General features: G+C 47.3%; 1 protein-coding gene across 4 annotated transcripts in view; it reads left to right on the forward strand.

The window, feature by feature from the left end:
* COL15A1 (collagen type XV alpha 1 chain) overlaps positions 1-24,993 on the forward strand; it is a 102,240-nt gene that overhangs the window by 61,633 nt on the left and 15,614 nt on the right. For all 4 annotated transcript variants that reach the window (XM_018052229.1, XM_018052230.1, XM_018052231.1 and 1 more), the window contains exons 17-31: positions 5,077-5,112; positions 5,512-5,652; positions 5,831-5,896; positions 6,705-6,740; positions 6,847-6,930; positions 8,375-8,440; positions 10,705-10,740; positions 14,289-14,351; positions 16,711-16,779; positions 16,889-16,924; positions 19,668-19,721; positions 19,816-19,875; positions 21,333-21,401; positions 21,515-21,556; positions 24,310-24,355. In XM_018052229.1, coding sequence (XP_017907718.1) covers positions 5,077-5,112; positions 5,512-5,652; positions 5,831-5,896; positions 6,705-6,740; positions 6,847-6,930; positions 8,375-8,440; positions 10,705-10,740; positions 14,289-14,351; positions 16,711-16,779; positions 16,889-16,924; positions 19,668-19,721; positions 19,816-19,875; positions 21,333-21,401; positions 21,515-21,556; positions 24,310-24,355 — 904 coding nt within the window. The remainder of the gene's footprint in view (positions 1-5,076; positions 5,113-5,511; positions 5,653-5,830; positions 5,897-6,704; positions 6,741-6,846; positions 6,931-8,374; positions 8,441-10,704; positions 10,741-14,288; positions 14,352-16,710; positions 16,780-16,888; positions 16,925-19,667; positions 19,722-19,815; positions 19,876-21,332; positions 21,402-21,514; positions 21,557-24,309; positions 24,356-24,993) is intronic.

Genomic DNA, 24,993 nt, shown 5'->3' on the forward strand with positions numbered 1-24,993 from the left:
GATGAACCCTCCACTTCCGAGTCTCACACGCCTTCAATCTCCTCCTTCTCCGTAAACCCGTGGAGTCTTCTGTCTGTTAAGTCCACTTGGTGCTGCGGGGGTGGGGTTCCTGCCCATTGTGTTCCTGGCCTGGTTGATGAGATAAGCTGTGTTCTGCGGAAGCAGACAATAAAGATAAGGTGAGCTTCCTTCTAGAGATGTAGTCTTGAGCTTCAGTGGGGTTCAGAGGAGGGAGGGTTCATCCACACGGCCAGGGGAGTGGAGACGCTCTGTGTACCCCACCTGGACAAAGCTGTGGGAAATGCTGGCTCCCTAGACACCCCCATCGTCACTGAACTGAATTTCCGTTTTCAGTCAGCTCTCAAGTGTATTTAATTGAAACAGTAACTCAATTTTCATGGAAAGCTCATTTCTCAGAAAAAGAAGAAACAATTGTCGAGTTTTACAGAACTCGTTTTACATGGACCAGCTCTTTCATAAGAAATTAAAATTTGCAGGAAACATTACAAGACTTACTCTCACCTTCCCTCCTCTTCTTACCAGCTCCCCTGCCCCTGCCCCACACCCCTTCCCCTCACACTTCTACCCCCTCCACACCCTTCGCTGCTCTGGTCTCAGACTGAAAAATGCCCAAGCCCACGCCCACATCCGCCCGCAAACACCCGTGCAGGCGCGCTCTGCAGCTGCCCAGATACTCGGTCATGCACAAAAGCGGCAGACTTGCCCAGAATAACTGTGGCAGATAAATCACTTTTTTCTTCCTGGAATTTGCTATGAGATCTAATTTGTTGCCCTGTGTGTCTATGATGGTTTCTGGTCGAGAAAAAGCAGATTCTAGAAAGACTTGGAAATTTGCTCCAGGAGAGCTGAAGGGAAAGCTTGTACATGACACTTACCTGCACCCCCACAAAGTAAACCCAGCAGAATAGTCTGAAGGTGAAATAACAAAAACGTGCGGAAGAAAGTGAATAGTCTCAGGGATGTAAGACCACATAAAATCCAATGATACGGGTGATCCTTGAGTCTCCTCTGATCTCTGCTTCAGTTTACATGCCTCCAATGCCAGAGGACTCATTTCCTTCCCAGGCAGTGCCTTCCACGGCTAGGTGGACACTTGCAGGGAGGTCGTTCCTTGTTGTTACCAAGACATCAGCCTCTCTTCTCACCTGCAGGACACATAGACCAGTCTAGATAGTTGAAAACCCCGAAGAATAAGATTTGGTTTACTTGGCTGGAAATAATATTGTTATAGGTAATCATTTTCAAATGTGAGATTGTCATCAAAATGTGGATGTCATTAAGAATTCATCAAATAAATTATTCTGTGTTGAGTTTGATCATAGGAATATTCTGTAATTTATTTTTCCCAAATTAAGATGAGCAGCCACTCTGAGATCTTTAGCCCATGAAGGAATGGGCAGGGGATGGCTTGCTTTCTCATCTATAGAATGGTTCTGGAAAGGCTGCTGAAGAACACATTGGAAATGGCTCTCTAAAAAATTTCTTTCTGCTTTTACACTGTAGATTCTGCCGTCTTCAGCACAGACCTAGGACTAATGGTTGTCATTCTTTCCCTTCTTTCATAATCTGACTAATACATGTTATTCTTCAGTCTCAAAAGGCACTGGGATGCCCAGGCAGAAGAGAGTTTATGTTTCAGATTTTCTCCAGTGCTCAGAATTGCTGAGGACTGTTAAGCTCCCAGTAACTGGCTGTGAGTAACCTCACTGAGCTCCTGAAATGTCATTGCTGGGCACTGTAAAACCAGCTTTTGCATGAGATGTGTGAGGAATGCAAGTAAATGACCATCACCTTCCCTTTCTCCAACCAGTCCCAAATTGGCTTCGCTCAATTCTCTAAATCTTGTGTAGTAAGGAACAGTGTACCCCTTCCCAAGAACCTGAGTGGTGAGCTGGTCTTAAGTAGGATCTAGTAAGGGTTTAGAGCTTATAACAGTTTGTTTCAATTAAATGCTATGATATTGGCTGGATTTCCTATTTTATATCTTCTTTAATCATCAAATGTATTTGGTAAAAAATCTGAATTGTAGGCCTCCATGAAACCATATAGAGCATAGTCGATTTTAATTGTAACAAATTGAAGTTATCAGTGTAACACTATACACAAAACCAGCAGACTTAATAAGGCAGTAAGTAAGAAACCACAACTGAAAAGGTCCTTGATGTTATGTGATGAAGCCTAACATTGTCCTTAGCAAACCCAGCTACCATAATGAGCCAGAATTTTAAAAAATATTTATTTATTTGGCTGCACCAGGCATGTGGGATCTGCAGTTAGTTTTGGCATGCAGGATCTGTTAGTTGTGGCAGCCCATGGGATCTAGTTCCCTGACCAGGGGTGGACTCAGGCTGCCTGCCTTGGGAGCATACAGTCTTAGCCACTGGACACCAGGAAAGTCCCCAGGATTTCTCATAAATCCTAAACCACCATTTTGCAACACGCAGCACTCCCACACCTGGTTCTTTCACAGTGTTTCTGCTGTAGAACTGGCCTCTCCATACCATCATCATATTCAGACTCGCCACTCTGCTGGCTGGAATTCCAAGACAGCGCATAGCCTCACCACACAGTTCTCTCACTGAGGAGTGAAGTCTGCCTTCACCATTTTAGCTATGGGGTCTTTGCTGATCCTTTAAATTGGAGTTACTGCTTTGACTCTGCCTATTCATGTAGGTCGCAGTAACCTACGATAAGCTCTTCCATCCCAAAACAGATCTACTCATATTCCAAAATGGTGGTCACCAAATCTGTGAGCCAATGAAATGGGCCCAGATACTATCCCTTCATACCTACAAGCTAGATAAAATCATCTGTTTTTGAGACAGATAAATCAAGGTCTAACACATCTTCTGGAACTTCCTTTGAAACTGCTACAAGATGTACTCTTGATTTGAAAAGTCAGAAAGACAATTGAGAAAGTACAGGTTTTCACCTTATGCGCATCCTTTTCTTGAACTGAGTCAACAGTAATAATGTTTTCAGAGGACAGAGTCCAAAAATCAAGAGACTGGGCTAAGTTAACTTCTATTTCACAGTATCTCTGACCGAGATTTGACTTATTACTGGAAAAATACATAAGGATGGTACTTCCTTCAAGGACAAATTGCCTCGGATAGCAGACAGTGGTGGCTGGTCACACCCAAGAAAAGCAGACACAGAAACTGTGGCCTGCAGGTTGGGCAGCAAAACTGGAACCCAATCCTTTCTGTTTCTGCTCTGGATGTAAGATCACACTTAGTTTTTCCCACGTCAGGTTGGCAGGCAGGGAAGCAGCAGGACCCCAGCAACCTCTGCTTCCTTCTGCAAGCACTCCTCTCCTCCCGCCAGCCCATAGAGTAGCTGGGTTCACTCTGTGCTTCTCTCTTTAAGTATGTCTGTTCTGCTATTCAACCTTTCTATAGAGTATTTCCTCTCAGCAGTTACATATCTGTCTCTAAGATCTCTAATTGATTTTTTCCCGTAACTACTGTTCTTATTTCATAATAGTTTGTCCTTGTTTCTTGGCTGTAATAATATCCTCCCTTTTCTCCCTGAGAGTACATAGTATTTACTTAGAGTTCTGATTGGTTCGTGTTCTTAGCTCTGTTTCCGCAGGAGACATTCCATGGTTGACACTGTTCTCTTTCAGAGTGTTGCTTTTGCTCAGAAGTGTAGGGTTTCTTGCTTGTGTGGTTATGCTTTAGAAATTGGAATCCCTCTTTAATCTGTGTTCTGCTTCTGTTTATACAAAGTACTGGCGAGTTGGGTGGTAGCTACTTCTGCAGGTTTTAGGACAGGAGGATTAGGATGTGCCTCAACAGCTGATCTTAGGTGTTTGGGGTACCCTTGGACCTCCCAGAGCCTGCCAGCCACCTGGGGCTCTGCCATATCCCTTTGCTTCAGTAAACAACTCTTACTGTTCTTGTAGTGAAAATGGAAGGTGAGGGGAGAGGGGCAGGGCTCCATGGCTATCTCGCTCCGGAATGTCAGCTTCTATCTATCAGAGCCATAGTCTGCTCTCTTGGTTTCCACTCCTCCCTTACCTGGTGATACATTTCTCCCTGTGGTTCGTCTCCACAGCTGAAGCCTCTGACTTCAGCTTCCTGTGTTTTCTCATTGGCATTCCTCACTGTTTCAGGCTCAGTGTCACTCACCATCTAATTTTTGAGCATGACTGTTTTGGAACTATCCACTCTGTCACTTCCGTGGATTTGATATAGGAAGGGGAAGAAGGGTTTGGGAGAAGGCGCAGCCTTAGACTGTGGCTTTGTCATGGTGTCGTGAGCCTTCTGTGTGGCCATGCGGTTTCTGGCTTCTTCTCTTGAGGGTGCTTGGGTGGTCTCCTTGGAGGTTCTCCAGCTGGGGGCCCCTGACTGCAGTCCTCTGATGTAAGGCAGTGTATCCTGTGGCTGACCACTCCTGGCCATCAGCTCCCATTGGTCCTCCCCTCTGCTTTGAACTCACAGCTGGCTCTTTACCTTGGGATCCACATCTAACCCCCTAGAAAACCTCTACCGTGGCCCCCATTTGGTGGTGGACACATAATCTGTTTTAGAGACCCTCCCCCTCAATTCTGGGACTATTCCAGCCAGCTTTTGGTCTTCAGATTTTTCCAGAAGAGAGTCAGCCATTATGGACATATCTCCAAAAGCCTAGGGAATACATATCAAATTCTTGAAGTCCCTTTCCTTGGCTTCAAGGAGGAGAGGCACCCCTTACTTCCATCTTGAGAAGGTGGGGAGAGGGTCCACTCAGTACACTGACAGCTCTCCAGGGAAGTCCTTCCCTTACGATCTTTCCCTGGTTCATCTTCAACTTCTGCTTTTCAGGCTTGAGGTAGGTAATAAACTAATGGTTGAAAAATGGGTTTCACAAGCTTTCAGCATGACCTGCCTAGCAAACTCACAATTACTGTAATGGGCTCAGGTTTGAGACATCAGTCAAAACTGCCCAGGAAGAGTTCCATTTTAATGTCCTGTTACTCAAGTGTCTGTAATCCTGCATTTTCTTCTAAATGTACCTAATGGAAGATATATTATTATATTATCTATAATCGGCCATCATTTTTTTTTTCAGGGAGCTAGAGGACCTAATGGCTCAGTTGGTGAAAAGGTAAAAATTGAAAAAGAAAATTTTTCTCCTCCTTCTTCCTGTCTCTCTGGGTTCAGTATAATTGAACTGTTGGGCTGAAGTACTAAACATGTAAATGTCATGGATCAGAGAAAAACATCTGGATGGAACTGCTTGGGGAAGGCGGAACAGCTGGAGCTGCCGGGTTTTCTCCTCTGTCACTCCCTCCACCCAAACGCATTCAGTGAGTGCTGTCAGCTTATCTCCAAGTAAAATGTCAGTTGGCAAGACGGCTGTTTCTGTACCATTAAGCAGCACTAATTGGAGAATCCATCCATCTAATGAAATTAAAAGAACAATTTTCTGACTCAGGTGTGAATGTTTTTCCTTCCATGAATGAATTCCCAAGACTAGATAATCAGCCTGTCCCCTTCCTCACAGGGTGATCCCGGCAACAGAGGCTTACCAGGACCCCCAGGGAAAAATGGACAAGTTGGCGCTCCTGGGGTCATGGGACCCCCAGGGCCTCCTGGACCCCCTGGGCCCCCAGGCCCTGGATGTACAACAGGACTTGTATTTGAGGTATTTTCCTTCATCCCTGTGGTTAAAGAGCAACATGCATTACAGATGACTGGAAAGGCCAGCTAACTGGACGCCATGGTGCTGCTGGTTCCCTGCTGAGCCCCAGCTCCTAGCACCATGCCTGGCACAAGGTAGTGTCTGGGAGTCAGATCTGAAATTCTTCTTCTTCCTTCCCTAGGATGCCGAGGGCTCAGGAAGCATCAGGCACTTACATGAGCCCATCTCTGGGCCAACGGCGTCAAGTGTAGGTTGACCTTTGAAACCTTCACTTTGAGGATTGTCATGCTGTCATGCTGGAGTGGGGAAGCTGTGGGGTGCTGTCCTGCTCTGCTACTTTCAATAATTCCCACTCTCTGAGCCTCCAACTTCCAGCTGTGCTGTGGGGAGGTCAGGTGCTCTTTATAGCTTGTTTCTTTGAGGAACAGCATAGAGCTTTTGCACAAGATATAATATGGGAAAACTTGAAAATTACCTTTCTCTGTCTCTCCCCAGTACCTAACCATCAAGCATCTCTGCTTCATTGACTCCTTTCTGCTGCCCTTTCAAGACTCACACTTTGGCCCATTTCAGAATCCCATGCTCCTAACAGGTACCCCTGCCCGCTACATCTCCCCCCAGGGAGGTGTGGTCCATCTTCTGCTATGATTCTTCTCTCAAGAAGACCAGTCCCAGGATCTCCTTATGTTTGTCAAGTGGTACCCAGAGCTGAGCACGCTAGTACAAGAGGAGCTGAGCCTCACAGAGGAGAGCATCACTGCCCCCTCCATGATTGAATAGGAAGACCTCCCCCATCCCCCAGATGCAGAGGGCTCTGAGGTTCAGGGTCAAAGAACACTCAGCCAGTGCTGGGAGAGGACCTCTGTTCCTCTTGCTGTCTGAGATGTTCCTTCCTTCTGACTCTGTAAGGGGAATTTGCCCTTCATCTTTTGCTGCCATTATCAGGGATAAAATCCTTGTGAGAGCTTGGGGAGAGATGGCAAGTTGGAAGGGTAGATGGAAAGTGGGCAAAGCGAATAGAAAAACATTCAAAGAATATTTGTTTGTTTTGCCAGGGTCCCAAAGGAGAAAAAGGAGACCGGGGACCTAAGGTGAGGTCATAGATCTGCAGTAGGGGTGAGAGAAGTTTTCATCCCGGTTCTAGGAGCATTATCCATATACAGTGAATTTTTTTCCCTCTCTCACTGCTACATCCAGGGTGACAGAGGGATGGACGGAGCCAGCATTGTGGGACCCCCTGGGCCCAGGGGCCCGCCAGGGCGCATCGAGGTCCTGTCTAGTGTGAGTATCACCAGGTCAGAGCATGGCTATGTGTTTTGTGGCTTTGCTGAAGGGGAGGGAGGGTTGTCCACAACTTCAGCGCCTTCAGGGCTGCTAGTTATGCAGGGGCTGTGTAGCTGGCATCTGGTGCTGGAGTTTCTGCCTGCCAGCATGGGCCATCTGTCTGTGCCTACTGTGACACCTCTATTGTCTCACATAGTGTGTCTCCAGTCCTCTCTTCTGGTTGGCAGCACTTGCAGTCAGGAAAATAAGTATAACAGAGCTGCAACCGACAGGCAAGGAACATAAGTGGGGGAACCAGGGAGGAAAGATGGTCTAGGATATGAGAAATCAAGACAGATTTTCTGGAAGAACTACCTTTGAAGAGGGACTTGAAAGCTAAGCAGGATTTACCAGGTAGGTGTGGAGGACAAGTCTTCCAGAACTCAGGGGGTTGGAACTCTCAGAGCCAAAGTGCAGAATAGAAAAACATGGGTGTATCCAAGGCCCCGGGAGCTGATGGGCATGGGGATGTGTGGAGAGTGATGGAAATTTGTAGAGAAGACTGGGATGTGGGCTGGGACCCGATCACAGCCCACTGGACATTAGAACATCACATTTGTGAAAAATTGTGGCCCTCATGAGAAAAATAACGTACTGGTAGATGACAGAAAGACAAAAAGTCCCAAATAACTGAAAAAAACAATGACTAGAGATTTTTAAGTATAATTCAAAAATACCAAATGTAGATAAGAATGTGGTGAAATAGAAAAATCTCTTTGTTGGAAGTATAAATTGTACAGTCCCTTTAGACAGCTCTTTGGCAACCTGCTAATATGTTCATACTGAAAATTTCCACATGGAAAGACCTCTATGTCATATGATTGAGTAAAAAAAGCAAGTTGAAGAATAATACATATAGCCTGGTACCATTTGTATAAAATAACCACTTGGATAGATACACATAAAACGCACACACACAGCCCAACAACACTATTTTCTGTGGATATTAATATTAGTATTAATTTATAATTATATATTAATAACATAAATATAATATTAATAACATAAATATAATATTAATTGTTTCAGTCACTCATTCGTGTCCAACTCTTTGAGACCCCATGGACTGCAGCATGCCAGGCTTCCCTGTCCTTCACTATCTCCTTCATCATGTATATATTTTAAATTATAAAAATTTATAAAATTTTAATATTTAAAATTATACAAGAAAGAAGACATTCATATACTGTGCAATTTTAAGATTAATCAAAAGAGAAAAGAGATAAGTGACTCAGGGCCACCTTAAGAAGTGGGTGGAGTGTGTGTATTGGCCGTGGGTAGGTGTTGTTAAGTGTCTGCCTGCATCTGCCAAGCAGGGTGACTTCAGTTAAAGCCTCACTGCCAGGAACAAGGTGGAATATGTGCCACCCTCTGTCTCTTTGTCTGATTTTTCTCTTTTCAGTCTTTGACCAACATCACCCAAGGATTCATGAATTTCTCGGATATTCCTGAGCTCGTCGGGCCTCCGGTGTGTATCCACAGCCGCCCTGGAATGAGGGTCCTACCCAGATGCCCCAGTTGAAACTAAGTTGGGTGGGTTTGGAATTTGGGGCTCCTAAAGCACAGAGCTCAAAGGAGAATGGAAAGAGAGCTTGTGTCTCTGAGAAGTTGCTGCAACATTAACTTGATTGTGCTGGGTGGTTTTTGTCCAATGCTGTGGAAGCTTCCAGTCCCTTGCATCAGAAATATGTGTAATGGAAATCAGAGAATCATAACTAACAAGTTAATTGACGTCTGAGCAATGCTTTGGGCCTGCTTTTATTTACGTGGTCTCACTTCCCAGAAGGGGAGGAGACTACTGCTAATGGGGAAACTGGCACACGAGGAGGCAATGTGACCGGCTTCAGTCTTCCTGGCCCCGTTTGGAGATCAGGAACACACAAAGAAGCTACCTCATTTCCTCAAGTCCAGAGTCAGTTTGTGACACACTAGACTCTCAGAGGAAGGAAGCTTCCTCCTGCAGCCCGTTTGGTGGATTCCCATTGCATCTTCCGCATCTGCTGGTGACAGCTGGGGAGACAGGAAAGAGCTCTGGCCTTGAAAGCTTTGGGTTCCCAGTTCCCAGTGGGGTTGGCCTGAACCCCTGCCATCCACATCCTGGGGAAAACTCAGCTCTCTCCCCAAGGCTCTTGCAGTATATATCCTGAAACCAAATATCTGAGAGATTCCTTTAGAGCCAGTGTCTCCTGCCACGTGCCTCAGTTCATGGGTCGTTTCACTGTCTCTTCCCTACATCTAATGGGGCTCCCTTTCCTTGATTTCTGCTAGAACCACCCAAAACACCCCAATAAGCAAACCCTAAAGCAAAGAAGCAAAAGTCATTTCACAAAGTTTTCTTCTAATTCTTGGAAGTTTAGAGCATTAGGTGGCTTAATTCTAAAGCAAAGCACAGCCTAAGATCTAAGAATTGGCATCTCTTTTCTGAGTCCTTGGGCCTCGTCTGCCCACACCCCTTCTCTCTTTGCCACCCCAAGAATCTTCTTTCTGTCTCAATCCCTGGATTTCTCTTTGGCAAATCGAGGCCTTCAAGGGTGTCTCTAAGGGAGAATCAAGATTTTCCCATTCAGATAGTTCCCTCCCAGTTGCAGCCTTATGCTTTTCCACTCCATTATATCAGTCTCTGGGTTGGGAAGATCCCCTGGAGAAGGGAACGACTACCCACTCCACTATTCTGGCCTGGAGAATTCCATGGACTACACAGTCCATGGGGTTGCAAAGAGTCAGGCATGACTGAGCGGCTTTCACTTTCATCACTTTCCGTATGAACGCTACATATGTATGTGTATTAGTATATAGTCCTTTATACCTGTTGCTTCTTCATCTATGTATTCAACCGACCTTGGATTAAAAAAAAGGCTGAAAAAAAAATCCAGAAAGTTTTTAAAAGCAAAACTTGGATTTGCTGCATGCTGGCAACTATTTACATAGCTTTTACATTGTATTAGGTATTATAAGTAATCTAGAGATGATTTAAAGTATATGGAGTATGTATATTGGTTATATGCTGACCATTTTATGTAAGGGGCTTGAGCATCTGAGGATTTTGGTATCCACAGAGGATCCTGAAACCCACACCCCTCAGATACCTGGGGATGACTGTGCATTGGGAAAGTTGTTGTCGTTCAGTTATATCTCTGTATGTATATACTGCCAAACTCTTATGCCTTCAATAGCTATGTGGGTAACTGGGCTTGGAGGAAAACATGTCCTGGCACCATGTGGAGTGAACCACAAATTTTCTGTTTCCTGGAGCCTTTAAAGTGTCTGGCCATTTAAAATTCTCCCTCTCACTGAGGGAAGAGAACTGAGTCTCACCAATTGCCCCCACTTCTAACCCCAAACACCCCAGCACACCCTTGGGGCCCACGCCTCAGAGTTTGGGAACTTCTGAGAATATCTGTGAAGGGCAAGAACTGCATTCATTGCCCCAGGGGTTCCTAAGGTCGAGAAGGAGGAGGAGTGGTTGGGGGTGGGGGAGGCTGGGACTTAGGGAGCCCAGAGTCCTGACTGGGGGTGCAGAGGCTCCAGGCTTCTGAGCATTTCCTGGCTCCGTGCCAACGAGCTGTGTGACTGCATGGTTCCACTCCCTGTGGACTGGGTCATGAGTCCCACTGGGTGGGAACATGCTTGGGCCTTTGGGAGGTGCTCGAGGAAGTGAGCCCCTGGGGTGCAGGTTCCTCCTGGCCTGGAAGTGCTGCTCCTGAGCTGCCTCTCTGTCTTTCTGTGTCACAGGGCCCCGAGGGCATGCCTGGGCTGCCAGGATTCCCAGTGAGTACCATGTTAGCCATCCTCCTTTGTGCCCTGTGGCTGTGTACATTCTGTTCCTCCCACCCAGAATGCTGTTCCTCTCCATCTGCACAGCTGAGCTCTAGTAGTCCTTGCTCACGTAGCCTTTCCTGCTTGCCCCCACCTAGAGTGATTGCGACTGAAGCAACTTAGCAGCAGCAGCAGAGTGATTGTTCCCACCTTTGAGTCTAAAAGGGCTTTATTTTCACCTCTTTTCTGCCTTGAATAACAGTTACTTATGCCCCTATTCTTTTTTCCTCAACTGTACCATGATCAGCTTGCAGAGGGTCGGGTCTTGTTCATCTCTTTCTAGCCTAGGGCCAGCCAGAGCCAGAGTTGGAGCCCACGGTTGGAACCCACGGTTTCCTATAAAATGCGAGTAGATCAATCAATCATTTCAGGTAGCTAGCATCAGAGTGGCAAATAGATGGGGACACAGTGGAAACAGTGGCTGACTATTTTTCTGGGCTCCCAAATCACTGCAGATGGTGATTACAGCTAAGAAATTAAAAGACACTCACTCCTTGGAAGGAAAGTAATGACCAACCTAGACAGCATATTAAAAAGCAGAGATATTACCTTGTTAACAAAGGTCAGTCTAGTCAAGGCTATGGTTTTTCCAGTAGTCATGTATGGATGTCAGAGTTGGACTATAAAGAAAGTTGAGCGCCGAAGAATTGATGCTTTTGAACTGTGGTGTTGGAGAAGACTCATGAGAGTCCCTTGGACTGCAAGGAGATCCACCCAGTCCATTCTGAAGGAGATGAGTCTTGGATGTTCATTGGAAGGACTGATGTTGAAGCTGAAACTCCAAAACTTTAGCCACCTGATGCAAAGAGCTGACTAATTTGAAAAGACCCTGATGCTGGGAAAGACTGAAGGCAGGAGGAGAAGGGGACAACAGAGGATGAGATAGTTGGATGGCATCACCGACTCAATGGACATGAGTTTGGGTAAACTCCAGGAGTTGGTGATGGACAGGGAGGCCTGGCATGCTGCGGTACATGGGGTTGCAAAGAGTCAGACACAACTGAGCGACTGAACTGAACTGAGAGTCAGAGTAGATAAAATTCCTGGAAAGAGAGGATGGTGGTGATGGGGGACCAAAAGGGGGGAATCAGAGCCTGCAAGTCCAGTAATTAGCAGTCTGTGTACCATGCTATGGGGCTTCCACCATGGAAGGTGAAAGTGCATCTCTGTGTAGGAAGTGATCAGTTGAGTGTAAATGCTTGAGCCTGCTCTGCAGCCCAAGGCTCCAGAGTGAAATCCGCACCATTTCTCTGTACAGTGCAGTTCTGAAAAGGCCTAAATGCCACTGGTGGCGTGTGTGCTGCTTCCAGGATAGGTGAGGGAAATTTATCAAAAAATGTAATAGAAACTTGTCATTGATGGTAGAATTACAAGTGGTTTCTTTTTCTACTTTTTTATATTTTCTAAGGTTTTCTATTTTTTTAAAGGAGCATATGCTCTGCAGGAAGCAACAGTTAGAACTGGACATGGAACAACAGACTGGTTCCAAATAGGAAAAGGAGTACGTCAAGGCTGTATATTGTCACCCTGCTTATTTAACTTCTATGCAGAGTACATCATGAGAAACGCTGGGCTGGAAGAAATACAAGCTAGAATCAAGATAGCTGGGAGAAATATCAATAACCTCAGATATGCAGATGACACCACCCATATGGCAGAAAGTGAAGAGGAACTAAAAAGCCTCTTGATGAAAGTGAAAGAAGAGAGTGAAAAAGTTAGCTTAAAGCTCAACATTCAGAAAACGAAGATCATGGCATCTGGTCCCATCACTTCATGGGAAATAGATGGGGAAACAGTGGAAACAGTGTCAGGCTTTATTTTTGGGGGCTCCAAAATCACTGCAGATGGTAACTGCAGCCATGAAATTAAAAGACACTTACTCCTTGGAAGAAAGGTTATGATCAACCTAGACAGCATATTCAAAAGCAGAGACATTACTTTGCCGACTAAGGTCCGTCTAGTCAAGGCTATGGTTTTTCCAGTAGTCATGTATGGATGTGAGAGTTGGACTGTGAAGAAGGCTGAGCGCCAAAGAATTGATGCTTTTGAACTGTGCTGTTGGAGAAGACTCTTGAGAGTCCCTTGGACTGCAAGGAGATCCAACCAGTCCATTCTGAAGGAGATCAACCCTGGGATTTCTTTGGAAGGAATGATGCTAAAGCTGAAACTCCATACTTTGGCCACCTCATGCGAAGAGTTGACTCATAGGAAAAGACTCTGATGCTGGGAGGGATTGGGGGCAGGAGGAGAAGGGGACGACAGAGGATGAGATGGCTGGATGGCATCACGGACTCGATGGACGTGAATCAGAGTGAACTCCGGGAGTTGGTGATGGACAGGGAGGCCTGGTGTGCTGCGATTCATGGGGTCGCAAAGAGTTGGACACGACTGAGCGACTGAACTGAACTGAACTGATGCTCTCCTGACACTAAAAATACAGGAGAACTTGACATTAAAAACAGGAGAGGGTGACAGCCACAGGGAAGGCCTCTCAGCTAGGAAGAGGAGGCGAAACCTCTGAGCTCCAGGCCCAGCTTGGCTGCTCCAAAACCAGAGCGCGTTCCAGACACATTTGCCTCTGAATGACTAGTTCTGTGTTCCCGAGGGAGCCTTGGGCTTCTCAGAGGAGCCTTTGGGACCACTTGAAGAGTAAGGAGCGGGCCAAATAAGCAGGATCCAGGGCACCAACAAGGCTCCATTTGATGTATTTTATATACTGGGCTTTTGTTTAAGACTTTACTTGAAAAAAGGAATGAAAAGAGTTTCACTGCTAAAAAATAATAACAAATATTTGAGGGCCACTGCATTAACCCAGAAGAAAGGGACTTGTGAAAAGCTAAATTACATAAAAAGCGTTGAAACCCTTTTTTGGGGCAGACGTCTGGCTGTGTGAGTCATTGTCACAGATCTTAAGTGTCTGTTGGAGTTGAGAAGAGGTCGCCTCTGACCGGATGTGCAGAGTTTGGTTCTGCAGAGGGAATAGTGGAGGCAGTGGTGGGGGTTAGAGGTGGGTGCAGAGAGGCTAAGGGGACAGGCTCGCCCTGGGTGGAGTGACAGGAGTGGAGGGTGAAGTGCCGAGAGTAGCTGGGATCACTTTGGGTGTCAGACTAGGGTGCCTGGATTCCATTCCTTAGGTAGTGGGGAGCCAGGGAGGGGGTGGGAATCATGGAGGATGGATGATGGGGGAAGTGGGCTGCAGGACAGCCCCAAGGGCCCATGGGGGAGCAGAGGCAGCAGGCAAGGCCGTTTCCGTGATGCCCATTGGAGGAAACCATAGTTCAAAGAGAATGGCGCCTGTAGGGCTCTTAACACTTGATGCTGTCTTCCTGCCCCCAGACCACAATTTCCAGACCACTTAAAATTAGGAAAACATCGTAACTGTGACTTCCGCTGGCACTCTGAGTTCCTTTACTCTTGGGGGAAAAAGAAAGAAACCTTTGTTTAGTTAAAGCATTTTAATTGTGACAAACAACCAAATACTCTCCCATAACTCCTTCTAGGGCCCGAGAGGTCCAAAAGGTGACACTGGCGTGCCTGGATTTCCAGGACTAAAAGGAGAACAGGTAAGAAGGGCCAGGTATGTGGGTGGGAGAATTTGCTAAATATTTCAAATGGGTTGAAAGTAGCTGTTAACTTTTTTAAAGTTTGAGATATAACTCACATACCATAAAATGCACCCCTTTCAATTGTGAAATTCGGTGAGTTTTAGTATAGTTGCAAGGTCATGCGGCCACCACCACTACCTAATTATAGAACATTTTCATCATGTTGGAAGAAACAGTGTGTCCTGCAGTAGTCACTCCCCAGCTGTTCACTTTCATGATCTCAGGATTCCTTCAGGGTGCAGGTGCGGTGCATGGAGAAATAGATTTTCATCATCCTTGGAAAGAGAACTCAGCCAACACTCCCACGAGTTCTGTGCTTCGTCTAATTGCCTCCGCCCGGCTCTCACATTAGAATGTTCACTCCCTGAGAGCAGGCACATCCACTCCCCTTTCTGTGGCCCCAGTACTTAACACTGTGCCTCTTACAGGAATGGCACTCAAAATATTTGCTGGATGAAAGGATGTGTGAGTAATGAATGCAATGAATGCTAACATTTAGAAATTCTTATTATGCTATTAAATGATTATGATTACTATAAGCTGGGGCATTCTGCAGTTGGTTAGCAGTCTTGGTCCAGAAGTTTTGGAATAAGTATTTAGCATGCAGAGCACTTCCTGAGATTCCTAGGACATTGAAATGACCTTTGTACCCTTCCACATTTGCCTCTTAGAATTGATTTCCCAGTTGGTTTTTATAGGTAAGGGGAGAGTAACATTTTCATAAACAGACTGCAGTGACTCTGCATTGGATTCATTTGTTCATCCACCCATTTATTTACTCATCCTGCTTACATCCATTTCCTTAGATGTACCAGCCAGGTTCCTATGCTAGGCGCTAGGAGCGGTGAGATAAGATGTGAGGAACAGAGATGCAGAGAGCCACAGAGAGACTGGTTATTGCTATAACGGGGGTCTGTACAAAGCCAGCAGGAGAAACCCTGAGCCTGCCTTGGGATGTCAGGGATGGTTGGTGCGTCTCTAAGAGAAAGGACCATTAGCTACTCTCTTTCCTTCCTTCCCAAACCATTTCACACTAGCCCCAAGGAAGTGGAGAGAGTTTCTAGTGTCTGTTGGACCACAGTCCAGGGGGCGGAGGGTTCAGTGTGCTCGGTCTGAGTTTAACGCTACATGAGACCTTGTCTTGGGGTGCCTTTTGCTGCCTTGGGCCTGCAGAGAGGGTGTGGGGCCAGGGCAGCTCTGGCTTGCGAGAAGCCTAGTCAAATCAGATCAGCTCTTGCCTTAAACACTCTGTTTTCCATGTGGCAAGGTCAGGTGGATCAAGAAGGACCTACTTGCCGTCCCTGCCCCAATCCCCTGCCACCCTGAAAACTGGGAAGAACACCCAGACAGCTCTGCTCTGACCCCTGCGGCAAACGCACTTTCTCTGGCTTTACCTCTAATGCGTTTGTGCTTGCTTCTTCTTGCTGCTGGCATGCTCAGGACCGCTTTTCCTCACCAGTTGAGTGGTAAGATCCAAATATCAAGTGTGGGCGTGGGGGACAGAGAGGAGAGGCTGCTCAGATTGCTTTGGCGCCACTGCCCTGGCTGCTTCCAGCCCTATTGAAGGGAGATTTTCGTGTGGTCCAGCCCAGCTCTTCAGGGGCCAGCATTGAAGTTCGGAGCCAGAGCCTTGAATGGCTCCTCTCCCTGGCCTTTCTCTGGACATTTATCTTCTTGAAAGCCTCCTGGGATGGTAGGTAGCCCTGCAGAGTACAGGATTGGGGGCAGGATTCTGTGTCCCAGCCACCAGTCTTCCCATCTCCCCTACGTCCCAGCAACTGAGATAACTTTGCCTGATCAGGTGAGTATTTGTACAGGAACCTGGAGCTTGGAGGCAAAATTCCAAGACTCAGGACCCCTGTGTTGAGAGAAGCCTCCACTGATCATGCTCTCATGGCTTTCCCAATTTTAGATGTTTTAACAAGAATAAGGATTTTAGGCGAGAACACAAGCCACCAAATATATTAATGTTAGGAGCCAGAGGTTCTCAGTGGGGAGCATACAGCCGGAGGTGGGGTGGACCTTGAGGATTGAGGTTCCTGGAGAATTAAGGTGGGGATGCTGAGCAAGCAGCAGCAGGAGCCTTGGAGGGGCTTGCAGGACCCCAACCTGTGCTTTCAGACAGTAACTGGAGTACATGGAGGCAACAGAGTACACGATATTTAACCCCTTAGGAGGCTGTGCAATATTCCAGCAGGAGGTCATGTCAGGGCAGGGGGGTTGGAGAGGCGGTTTGAAGGCCAAAGAAATGGCAGCAAGCTTGTGGATAGGGTGGCGAGGTGAGGCCCACTTCATCGAAAGGTTCTTTGAATTACAGGGTGAGAAGGGAGAGCCAGGTGCCATCCTGACGGGGGATGTTCCTCTGGAAAGGCTGAGGGGCCAAAAGGTAATTATTCCACCAGACCCTGAAAGCACATGTCTGCTTCAAATCCCATCTTTGTTTCTGCTGCTGACCATGTTCATCTGAGTGACAGGTCTTTGTCTCCCTGTTTTAGGGTGAACCTGGAGAGCATGGAGCCCCAGGACCAATGGTAAGCCAGAGCATGTTGCCCCTAAACTGGGGTTTGAAGCATTTATTGTACTTTGGCTCAACTAAATTGAGTTGTGAAAATAAAAATGATATGGCAATATGTGTGTGTATTAATGTATCAAGGGTAGGCTAACTGTGATTAAATAAAATCTCAGTGGTTTAGCATAGTCGTGGCTTAGTTCTGACTTTTACAAAATCTGCTGTGGTGGTTGCCAGTTGGGTGTCTCCCCACCAAGCGGGAGCCCATGGTGCTTATGTCCTGTGACTTCACTGTCTGGTGGATTCAGATTCACACTGGCATCTTCCAGTTGGCAGGCCAAGCTTGGGGAGGGGACAGACCATGGAAGATGATGAGTTCCACCTCTGGCCTCCACTGATGCAGGAGGCAGTGGGGTGGGTGGTGGGGGACCTTGGTCTAGCTGAGTGTCCAGAAGGAAGTGGAAAAGCAGGTGGTGGTGAGCCCCACAGTTGTACCATGGGTCTTGCCAGCTATAGATTACCATTGCCCAGGCAACCTGGGCCTTTTGGCTTCTGGTCTTAGATCTGCTGCTCATTTGCTGTATGACCTCAGACAAGCCCTCTTCTCTCTCTGGCTTTCAGAAAATAAAGTCTGTCACTTTTTCTATTGTTTCCCCATCTATTTGCCATGAAGTGATGGGACAGGATGCCATGATCTTAGTTTTCTGAATGTTAGAGTTTTAAGACAACTTTTTCATTCTCCTCTTTCACTTTTATCAAGAGGTTCTTTAGTTCCTCTTCACTTTCTGCCATAAGGGTGGTGTATTCTGCGTATCTGAGGTTATTGATATTTCTCCCAGCAATCTTGATTCCAGCTTGTGCTTCATCCAGCCTATCATTTCACATGATGTATTCTGCATATAAGCTAAATAAGCAAGGTGACAATATACAGCCTTGACATACTCCTTTCCCGATTTGGAACCAGTCTCTTGTTCTAAGTCCAGTTCTAACTGTTGCTTCCTGACCTGCATATAGATTTCTCAGGAGGCAGGTAAGGTAGTCTGGTATTCTCATCTCTTTCAGAATTGTCCACAGTTTATTGTGATCCACACAGTCAAAGGCTTTGGCATAGTCAATAAAGCAGAAGTAGATGTTTTTCTGGAACTCTCTTGCTTTTTCGATGATCCAGCGGATGTTGGCAATTTGATCTGTGGTTCCTCTGCCTTTTCTAAATCCAGCTTGAATATCTGGAATTTTATCCCTTAAGTCAGGCAGAATGGATGCCCTGGAGAGGTGTCCTTGGTCCTAGCTTCAGGCTAGGGCAGACTGGGAGAGTTTTGTGTTAACTACTGGTTAATCTCTTACTAGGGCTTCCCAAATGGTGCTAGTAGTAAAGAACCCACCTGCCAATGCAAGAGACATAGCATTCCATCCTTGGGTCAGGAAGATCCTCTGGAGGAGGCATGGCAACCCACTCCAGTATTCTTGCCTGGAGAATCCCATGGACAGAGGAACCTGGTGGGCTACAGTCCATCGGGTTGCAAAGAGTTGTACACAATTTTGCATACATAGCCTGTCTCAACACAGTCTATTTGCCATTTTTTCAGGGCATGGATGAACATGTTATTAGAGCAGAAAGAAGCGGCTTGATAGGTTCCAGGGTTAAACCAGTCATTCCTCTGGGAGACAGGGCAGAAGTAGCTTCAAAAAACAGAGATGTCCACTGGACATAGAGCGTGTTCTAGGAGGAGATCATGGATTGTATGCATCCCAGGTACTGGAAGGCATGAAGGCTCCTGCAGGAGCAGTGTCTCTGGGAGCAAGGGCACACAGAAAGCCAGCACTGGAATGGGGTCCATGGGCGGGGCTCGTCTGGAGAACTGGGATGCCAGGCCAAGACTCTGGTCCTTAGGGACAGGTGGGAGCAAGGCAGGAACCAAATCCTGGAGCATATTATTGGACTGGGCTGATGTGAGGAGTGGGTCTGGGCTACATTATTCCAGCAGGGGATATGGAGAGCCCTGGGACATAATACTGAAGGCAAAGGTCCACGTTCTGAGCTGGCCCAGCACACAACTCCCTGAGAGCTGAGGCCTGGGGCTCCTGACCTCTTGTTTCCTTGTTATTCCTGACTGGCGGAGAGGGTTGGGTCCCGTGTCTGCGATGGGGTAGAGCCTGTAGGAGGGATGGAGCAAGTGGGTCCAGCTGAACTCAGAGAGACCAGCAGCCAAGGAGCCAGGCATGTGGATCCTCGTAGGTTTTTGTCCTCGATCCTCCTAGCAGCGGTTCATTGTCACCACTGCCCCCAAAGGTAGGCTGGACACCTCCCATCTCCCTGGCCTTTTAGTTTCTGTTCGTTTCTTTTTTAATTGAAACATAGGTGACCTACAGCACTGTGTACATTTAAAGTGTGCATGGTGATTTGATACATTTATATATTGTAATATGATCGCCATTGTAGAGATAGCAGCTCTCTCACATCACATAATTATCATTTCTTTTTGTGGCTGGAATAAAGGTCTAGACTCTTAGCAAGTCTGAGGATTCTAATACAATGTTGTGCTCCCTGCACTGTGCGTTGTTAGCTCTCCAGGACCTAGCTGTACTCGTTGCACGTTTGTACCTTAAGCCAGACCTCTCCTGCTCCCCCACCCTCCTGCCCTGTAACCGCCTTTTTACACTGTTTTTTTTTTTTTTTTTACTATTTTGGCTTTTTTAGATTCCACATATAAGTGACATTATACAGTATTTTTCTCTTTCTAATCTGGCATTTACTTTGCCTCCAGGGACCCAAAGGACCACCAGGACACAAAGGAGAATTTGGCCTCCCTGGACGACCTGTAGGTATCTGAGTTCCTCAGACTGCAGGTAGAAGAAGGACATGTGGGCCAGGCTGGCCTGTGGGTTTACTAAGGCCTCTCTCATTGGTTTCAGGGTCGCCCAGGACTGAATGGCCTCAAAGGCGCCAAAGGAGATCGAGGGGTCATGATCCCGGTGAGTGCCACACCAGAGGCCCAGCCCCACAATACCTGGGGACGCGGCCCCAGGGCCAGTGTCAGGAGGAGGATTGGTCGGGGGCCAGGTCCAAGTGAACAGACAGAATGCTCAGGAGCATTCTTCTTCCTCTGCTGCCACTTCCAAAGATCCGCAGCCCAGCCCTGTCCTCAGGCTCATTCTCAGGAGGTCCTGCACCAATTCCACCTTAGTGGAGCATAAGCTTCCTTGTCCAGACCCAGAGGAGGGTGGGAGAACATGATCTGGGAATCCTCAAGAAGTCTGGTTTCAAATCCCAGGTCTTCTGACTCGGGTTATATCATGTCTTTCCTGGATTACACATTCCTGGGGGTTTCACAGGTCACTGGTGTAGGTGGGGTGGGGCTGGTGAGCATTCTTGAGAGAACACAGAAGCTCAGTCAGCTGCGTATGCAGAGCCAAACAAGATGACAGGCCCTGGAACATCCGCAGTGTCCCGCATCTGCGATAAGGAAGCTAGTGTTTATTGGTGCTTTTGAGGACAAGATCTCAGTGTTGATAATAGCTCTCCTGAGAGACACTCTGTGGAGTCCTTGTTTTACACAAAAGGAAAGTAGGGCCTGTAGAAGCTAGTCACCCACTGGAGGCCCCCCCACTTGCTACATGCAAGTGCAGCTTGAAGTATGTTGCTGATTCTGTCTGCACCTCCTGGTCTCCAGGAGGTCTCCAACTGGTCTCCAGAAGCGGGCTCCAATTTTGTATGCCCAGAATTGCAGAAATGAGGTGGTGTTGAATCACTGGGCACTGACTCACCCACCAAGCCCTTGGGGCTGCAGGTACAGCAGCCAGTCTAGTGATCACGTGGAGCCTCCGCATGAGCCGGGTGCCTCTCACCTACGGTCAGAGCCTCCCCCTGCCCCACGTCTGCTTCAGGCGCAGCTTGGGCTCCAGGATTGGCAGAGAAAACATTGCATGGTGTCATGGCCAGGCTGACCTGGCTCTGCCGTGGACTCTGCCATCTAACAGGGGTTGATGTTTATCGTTACCTTTATGAGGGGCCCTTTCAGGCACCGTATCCCAGCAAGGCCACACCCCACCACTCCCTCCATATGAGGGATACGTGGGTAGAGGTGGTAGGCTCTGTATCCGCTGAGCACTGCTCTGGGGGTCAGAATCTGGCTTCCAGTCTCCCTTCTTCTGTGAATTGCTGCGTGGCCTTTAGCAGGTCACTTCCCCTCTCTGGCCCTTGTTTCCCCAATTGTAAACCAGCAGCGATACTTGCTCTGCTGTTGTGAAGATGCAGTGAGGACACAGAGGTAGACATGCTTCCAGAAGAGGCTGGCCTACCCATGGGAGGAGTTAGTCGGCTTTAGAAGACCCTCCTTTCCTTGTCTCCAAACCCTGGGGAAGTACCTTGCAGCTGCCTCTGTACTTACAACAACCCGAACTCAGAAATGGCCTTTCTTGCCCCCCTTCAGGGTCCACCTGGCCTACCTGGCCCTCCAGGCCCCCCAGGACCACCGGGAGCTGTGATTAACATCAAAGGAGTAAGTTGGGGTGGGAAGGGAGAGAGACCTCCTGGGAAAGCGGGAAATGGTCCCCTACTGGCCTAAGCTGGAGTCGGGTGTCCTCAATCCCTTCTCATTCTCATTTCCAACAGGCTGTCTTCCCAATTCCAGTCCGGCCACACTGCAAAACACCAGTAAGTAGCGAACAGTCATGGCCTTACAGAGCAGGCTTTGGCATAGAAAGCAACTCAGAGAAGATAAGTTTTTAGTTTTTGTTTTGAGCAACTCTGTCAGTGTTCTCTCTGATGTCTTTAAGTGAGCAGGTGGCTCTGAATCGTATTAGGCTTCTAAGGGCACACATGTGGACAATTGTTCATTGCAGCCAAAAGGCAGTGTCTTTTGTTATCTTCACATGGACATGTTAGCTTCCTGCTTGGAGCAGTATGAAAAAGGGGGAAATAGATACTTTAAAACAGAGGAGAATAAAAAGGCAATTCTGACTAGTGATCTTCACATTGGGAGCTTCAGGCTAAAATCTATAACTATGCTTTCCTAACTATCATGTTTCTGCACAGTACACAGCACCGAGAGGAGGGACTTCCTCTCCCCCTTTGTAATGACAAAACAAGCTGTGACTCAGACAAACTCACCAACTTGTCTAAGGTCACAGGAAGGACACAGCTGGGCCATCACTCAGGTCCCCTGGCACCCCTTGGTACCCCAAGGGGTCAGGCACATGCCTGTTCACCTCACTGGTCAGTGCCCTGTCCCTGAGGCCTCACCCATGTGAGGAGGGTCTAGTTTTTGTGGGAAATGCAGGGAGGGTGGGCCTCTCCCCATGCACAGGCATTAGTCACTGAACATAATCGTTCACTCAGCAGGGATTTATCAAAGATTTACGAATGCCAAGTACACGTGAGGCCCTAGAACTGCAGCGGTGAACTAGACAGGCGTGGCCTCTGTTCTCGGGAGCCTGCAAATTACAATTTAGAAAGATTCTTTGAAGCGGGTTCTTAATTGATGTCTGTAGGGGTGGTGATGAGACTTGGGTCAAGGGCTTTAAAATGACACAGTTTGACGGAGTGTTTGCCCAGACATCTGTCCACGTCTAAACTTTGAAACAATCAATTCTGCAACCCAGGGCCTGGGAACTCTGGTCTTGAAGGCAGAGGATGGGACCCACCTGTATAGGGACCTACCTGTGTAAGGTGATCTGAGAGATGGCTGCCTCCCACCATAGACATGGAATCATAGCCTAGAGAGGCAAGGTCTCTCTATGAGTTGGTGCCCAAAGCCCCTCCCAACAAACATGATATCAGGCTTCAAATGGACTGACTGTGGGACAGAACTTGGAAAACTCAAGAGTATTGTATAATGCTACTGCAATTGCTATGACCTATGGATGTGACAGTTGGACTGTGAAGAAGGCTGAGTGCCGAAGAATTGATGCTTTTGAACTGTGCTGTTGGAGAAGACTTTTGAGAGTCCCTTGGACTGCAAGGAGATCCAACCAGTCCATTCTGAAGGAGATCAACCCTGGGATTTCTTTGGAAGGAATGATGCTAAAGCTGAAACTCCAGTACTTTGGCCACCTCATGCAAGAGTTGACTCATAGGAAAAGACTCTGATGCTGGGAGGGATTGGGGGCAGGAGGAGAAGGGGACGACAGAGGATGAGATGGCTGGATGGCATCACGGACTCGATGGACATGAATCAGAGTGAACTCCGGGAGTTGGTGATGGACAGGGAGGCCTGGCGTGCTGCGATTCATGGGTCACAAAGAGTCAGACACAACTGAGCGACTGAACTGAACTGAACTGATGCCAGGATCCTTTGCAATGACCATGGCCACTGGGGCTCATGATGTTACTTTAAAAAAGCCAGAGATGAGCTAAGAGCATTTGATTTTGATTTCATGTTGCCTGGCTGGACACCATGCAGGCTTGAGTGTGGGTTTCTTGACCAGCTCTCAAAATGGACAGTTGAATAAGAAATGATTCCTCTCACATCCAGCATTTCATGGGCTTCTTCTCATTTCATCCCCTTTCTAATACCATAACAATTAACAGCTCACTCCTGGAGCGGAGGAACTTCATCAGCACAGCTGTCAGATACCTGCTTGGCACTGCTGCCTTTGTCCTTAACTTAGAAATGTTTTTCCTGGAAGATTACTGTCCCTTTCCCATATCTTCTCTTGGTGACACCTGAGCAGCTTGTGACCCTCCAAACCAAAAGTATGGGAGGATCTGAGATCAGAGGGATCATTTTGATTCACATATTAACTGGGAAAAAGCTGGAGGTGGGCTTATAAAAGGAAGGTGGCAGATAGCTCTGTTATTAAAGAAAAAGAAAGAAATGCAGGAAATGGGATGAACTGTGAAGGAATATTATCTTGAACAGCTTGGACTCCAGACTTCCCTGGCACTTAATGGGAAGTCGAGGAGTTCCCCAATCTAATGATAACAGCTCTTTATTAATTACCACCATCAACTCCTGTTCTGGGTGCTCATCTTTGATTACACATGTTAGCAATCTAACGGCTGGCCCAGGTTCATGACTTGAGTATATCACTTACCATCGCTCAACCTCTCATATGAGTCAGTCCTAACTGATCAGAAAGGAGGCCAAGAATGCTCATGGTTGGCCAGACCAACATTGCCATGACTTATCTTTCCCTTTGCAGAGTTTTTCAGCCCATAGATCTCACCTTGGCTCAGCTACACGATGCACCACCCCCGACCCCTACACCTGTCAGTTGAAGACCTGAGATGCTTTGCATTGAGGGGCACTGGGGAGCTCAGGGCTTTGGGGAGCTCCAATATCCAGGGCAGGCCTAAATCCATGACCTTGGCCCTTGCCCCTGGGACAAGGGACTAGCTCCCTGTGCATACAAAAACCAGAACAGGGTTTACAGTGTATGACCTTGGCTTTCTCTCTCTCTCTCTAGGTTGGTACCACATATTCTGGAAATTCAGAACTCATCACTTTTCATGGTACACACTCCTGTTTCTCTGGAATGTTTCCTGACCCTCCTATCTCTGCAGAAGTGGTTTCTGTTTGCCCATTTCTGGGCATAAACTAGGTGCTCTGAAAAGTCTGACTGCACTGTGGGAGGGGTGGTAGTTGAACCATGGGCACCTCTGTTTGCTTGTGTCACCCAGCTGCCTATTTTATGCATCTTGTCTGAGCCTCCTGGCTAGTAGCCAGCACTCCATGTTTTCCATTCGTGTGTTAGTTTGTTCATAATGCATCCACTGATAGCTTCTCCTCGCCTGGTGCTGTCCCATTCACTGGGCTGAAACAGATGGATCCCTTGCTCTTCTTGCCACCCAGGCCCTTAGACTCTGCTGGGTGAGACCATTTAAAAAGTCATTACAGTGCAGTATACCAAGAGCTAATGCAGGGAGGCCCTGGCAGCTCAGAAGGCCTTTGCATGAGAGCATTTCTGGACCAGCAGCATCAGCACTCCTGGAGCTTGTTAGAAATGTAGACCCTTGGGCCTCATCACAGACCTGCTGGGTCAGAAGCTGCATTTTCATAAGCTCCCTCTGAGGTGTATACACACACAGTGTGTTGTGAGACACACTGGCTCTGAGCGATTCTTAAACTTTAGCATGTTTGCAGCTGGTGG

Source organism: Capra hircus, chromosome 8, assembly GCF_001704415.2.
Source record: "Capra hircus breed San Clemente chromosome 8, ASM170441v1, whole genome shotgun sequence".
In the NCBI taxonomy this organism is placed as follows: domain Eukaryota; kingdom Metazoa; phylum Chordata; class Mammalia; order Artiodactyla; family Bovidae; genus Capra; species Capra hircus.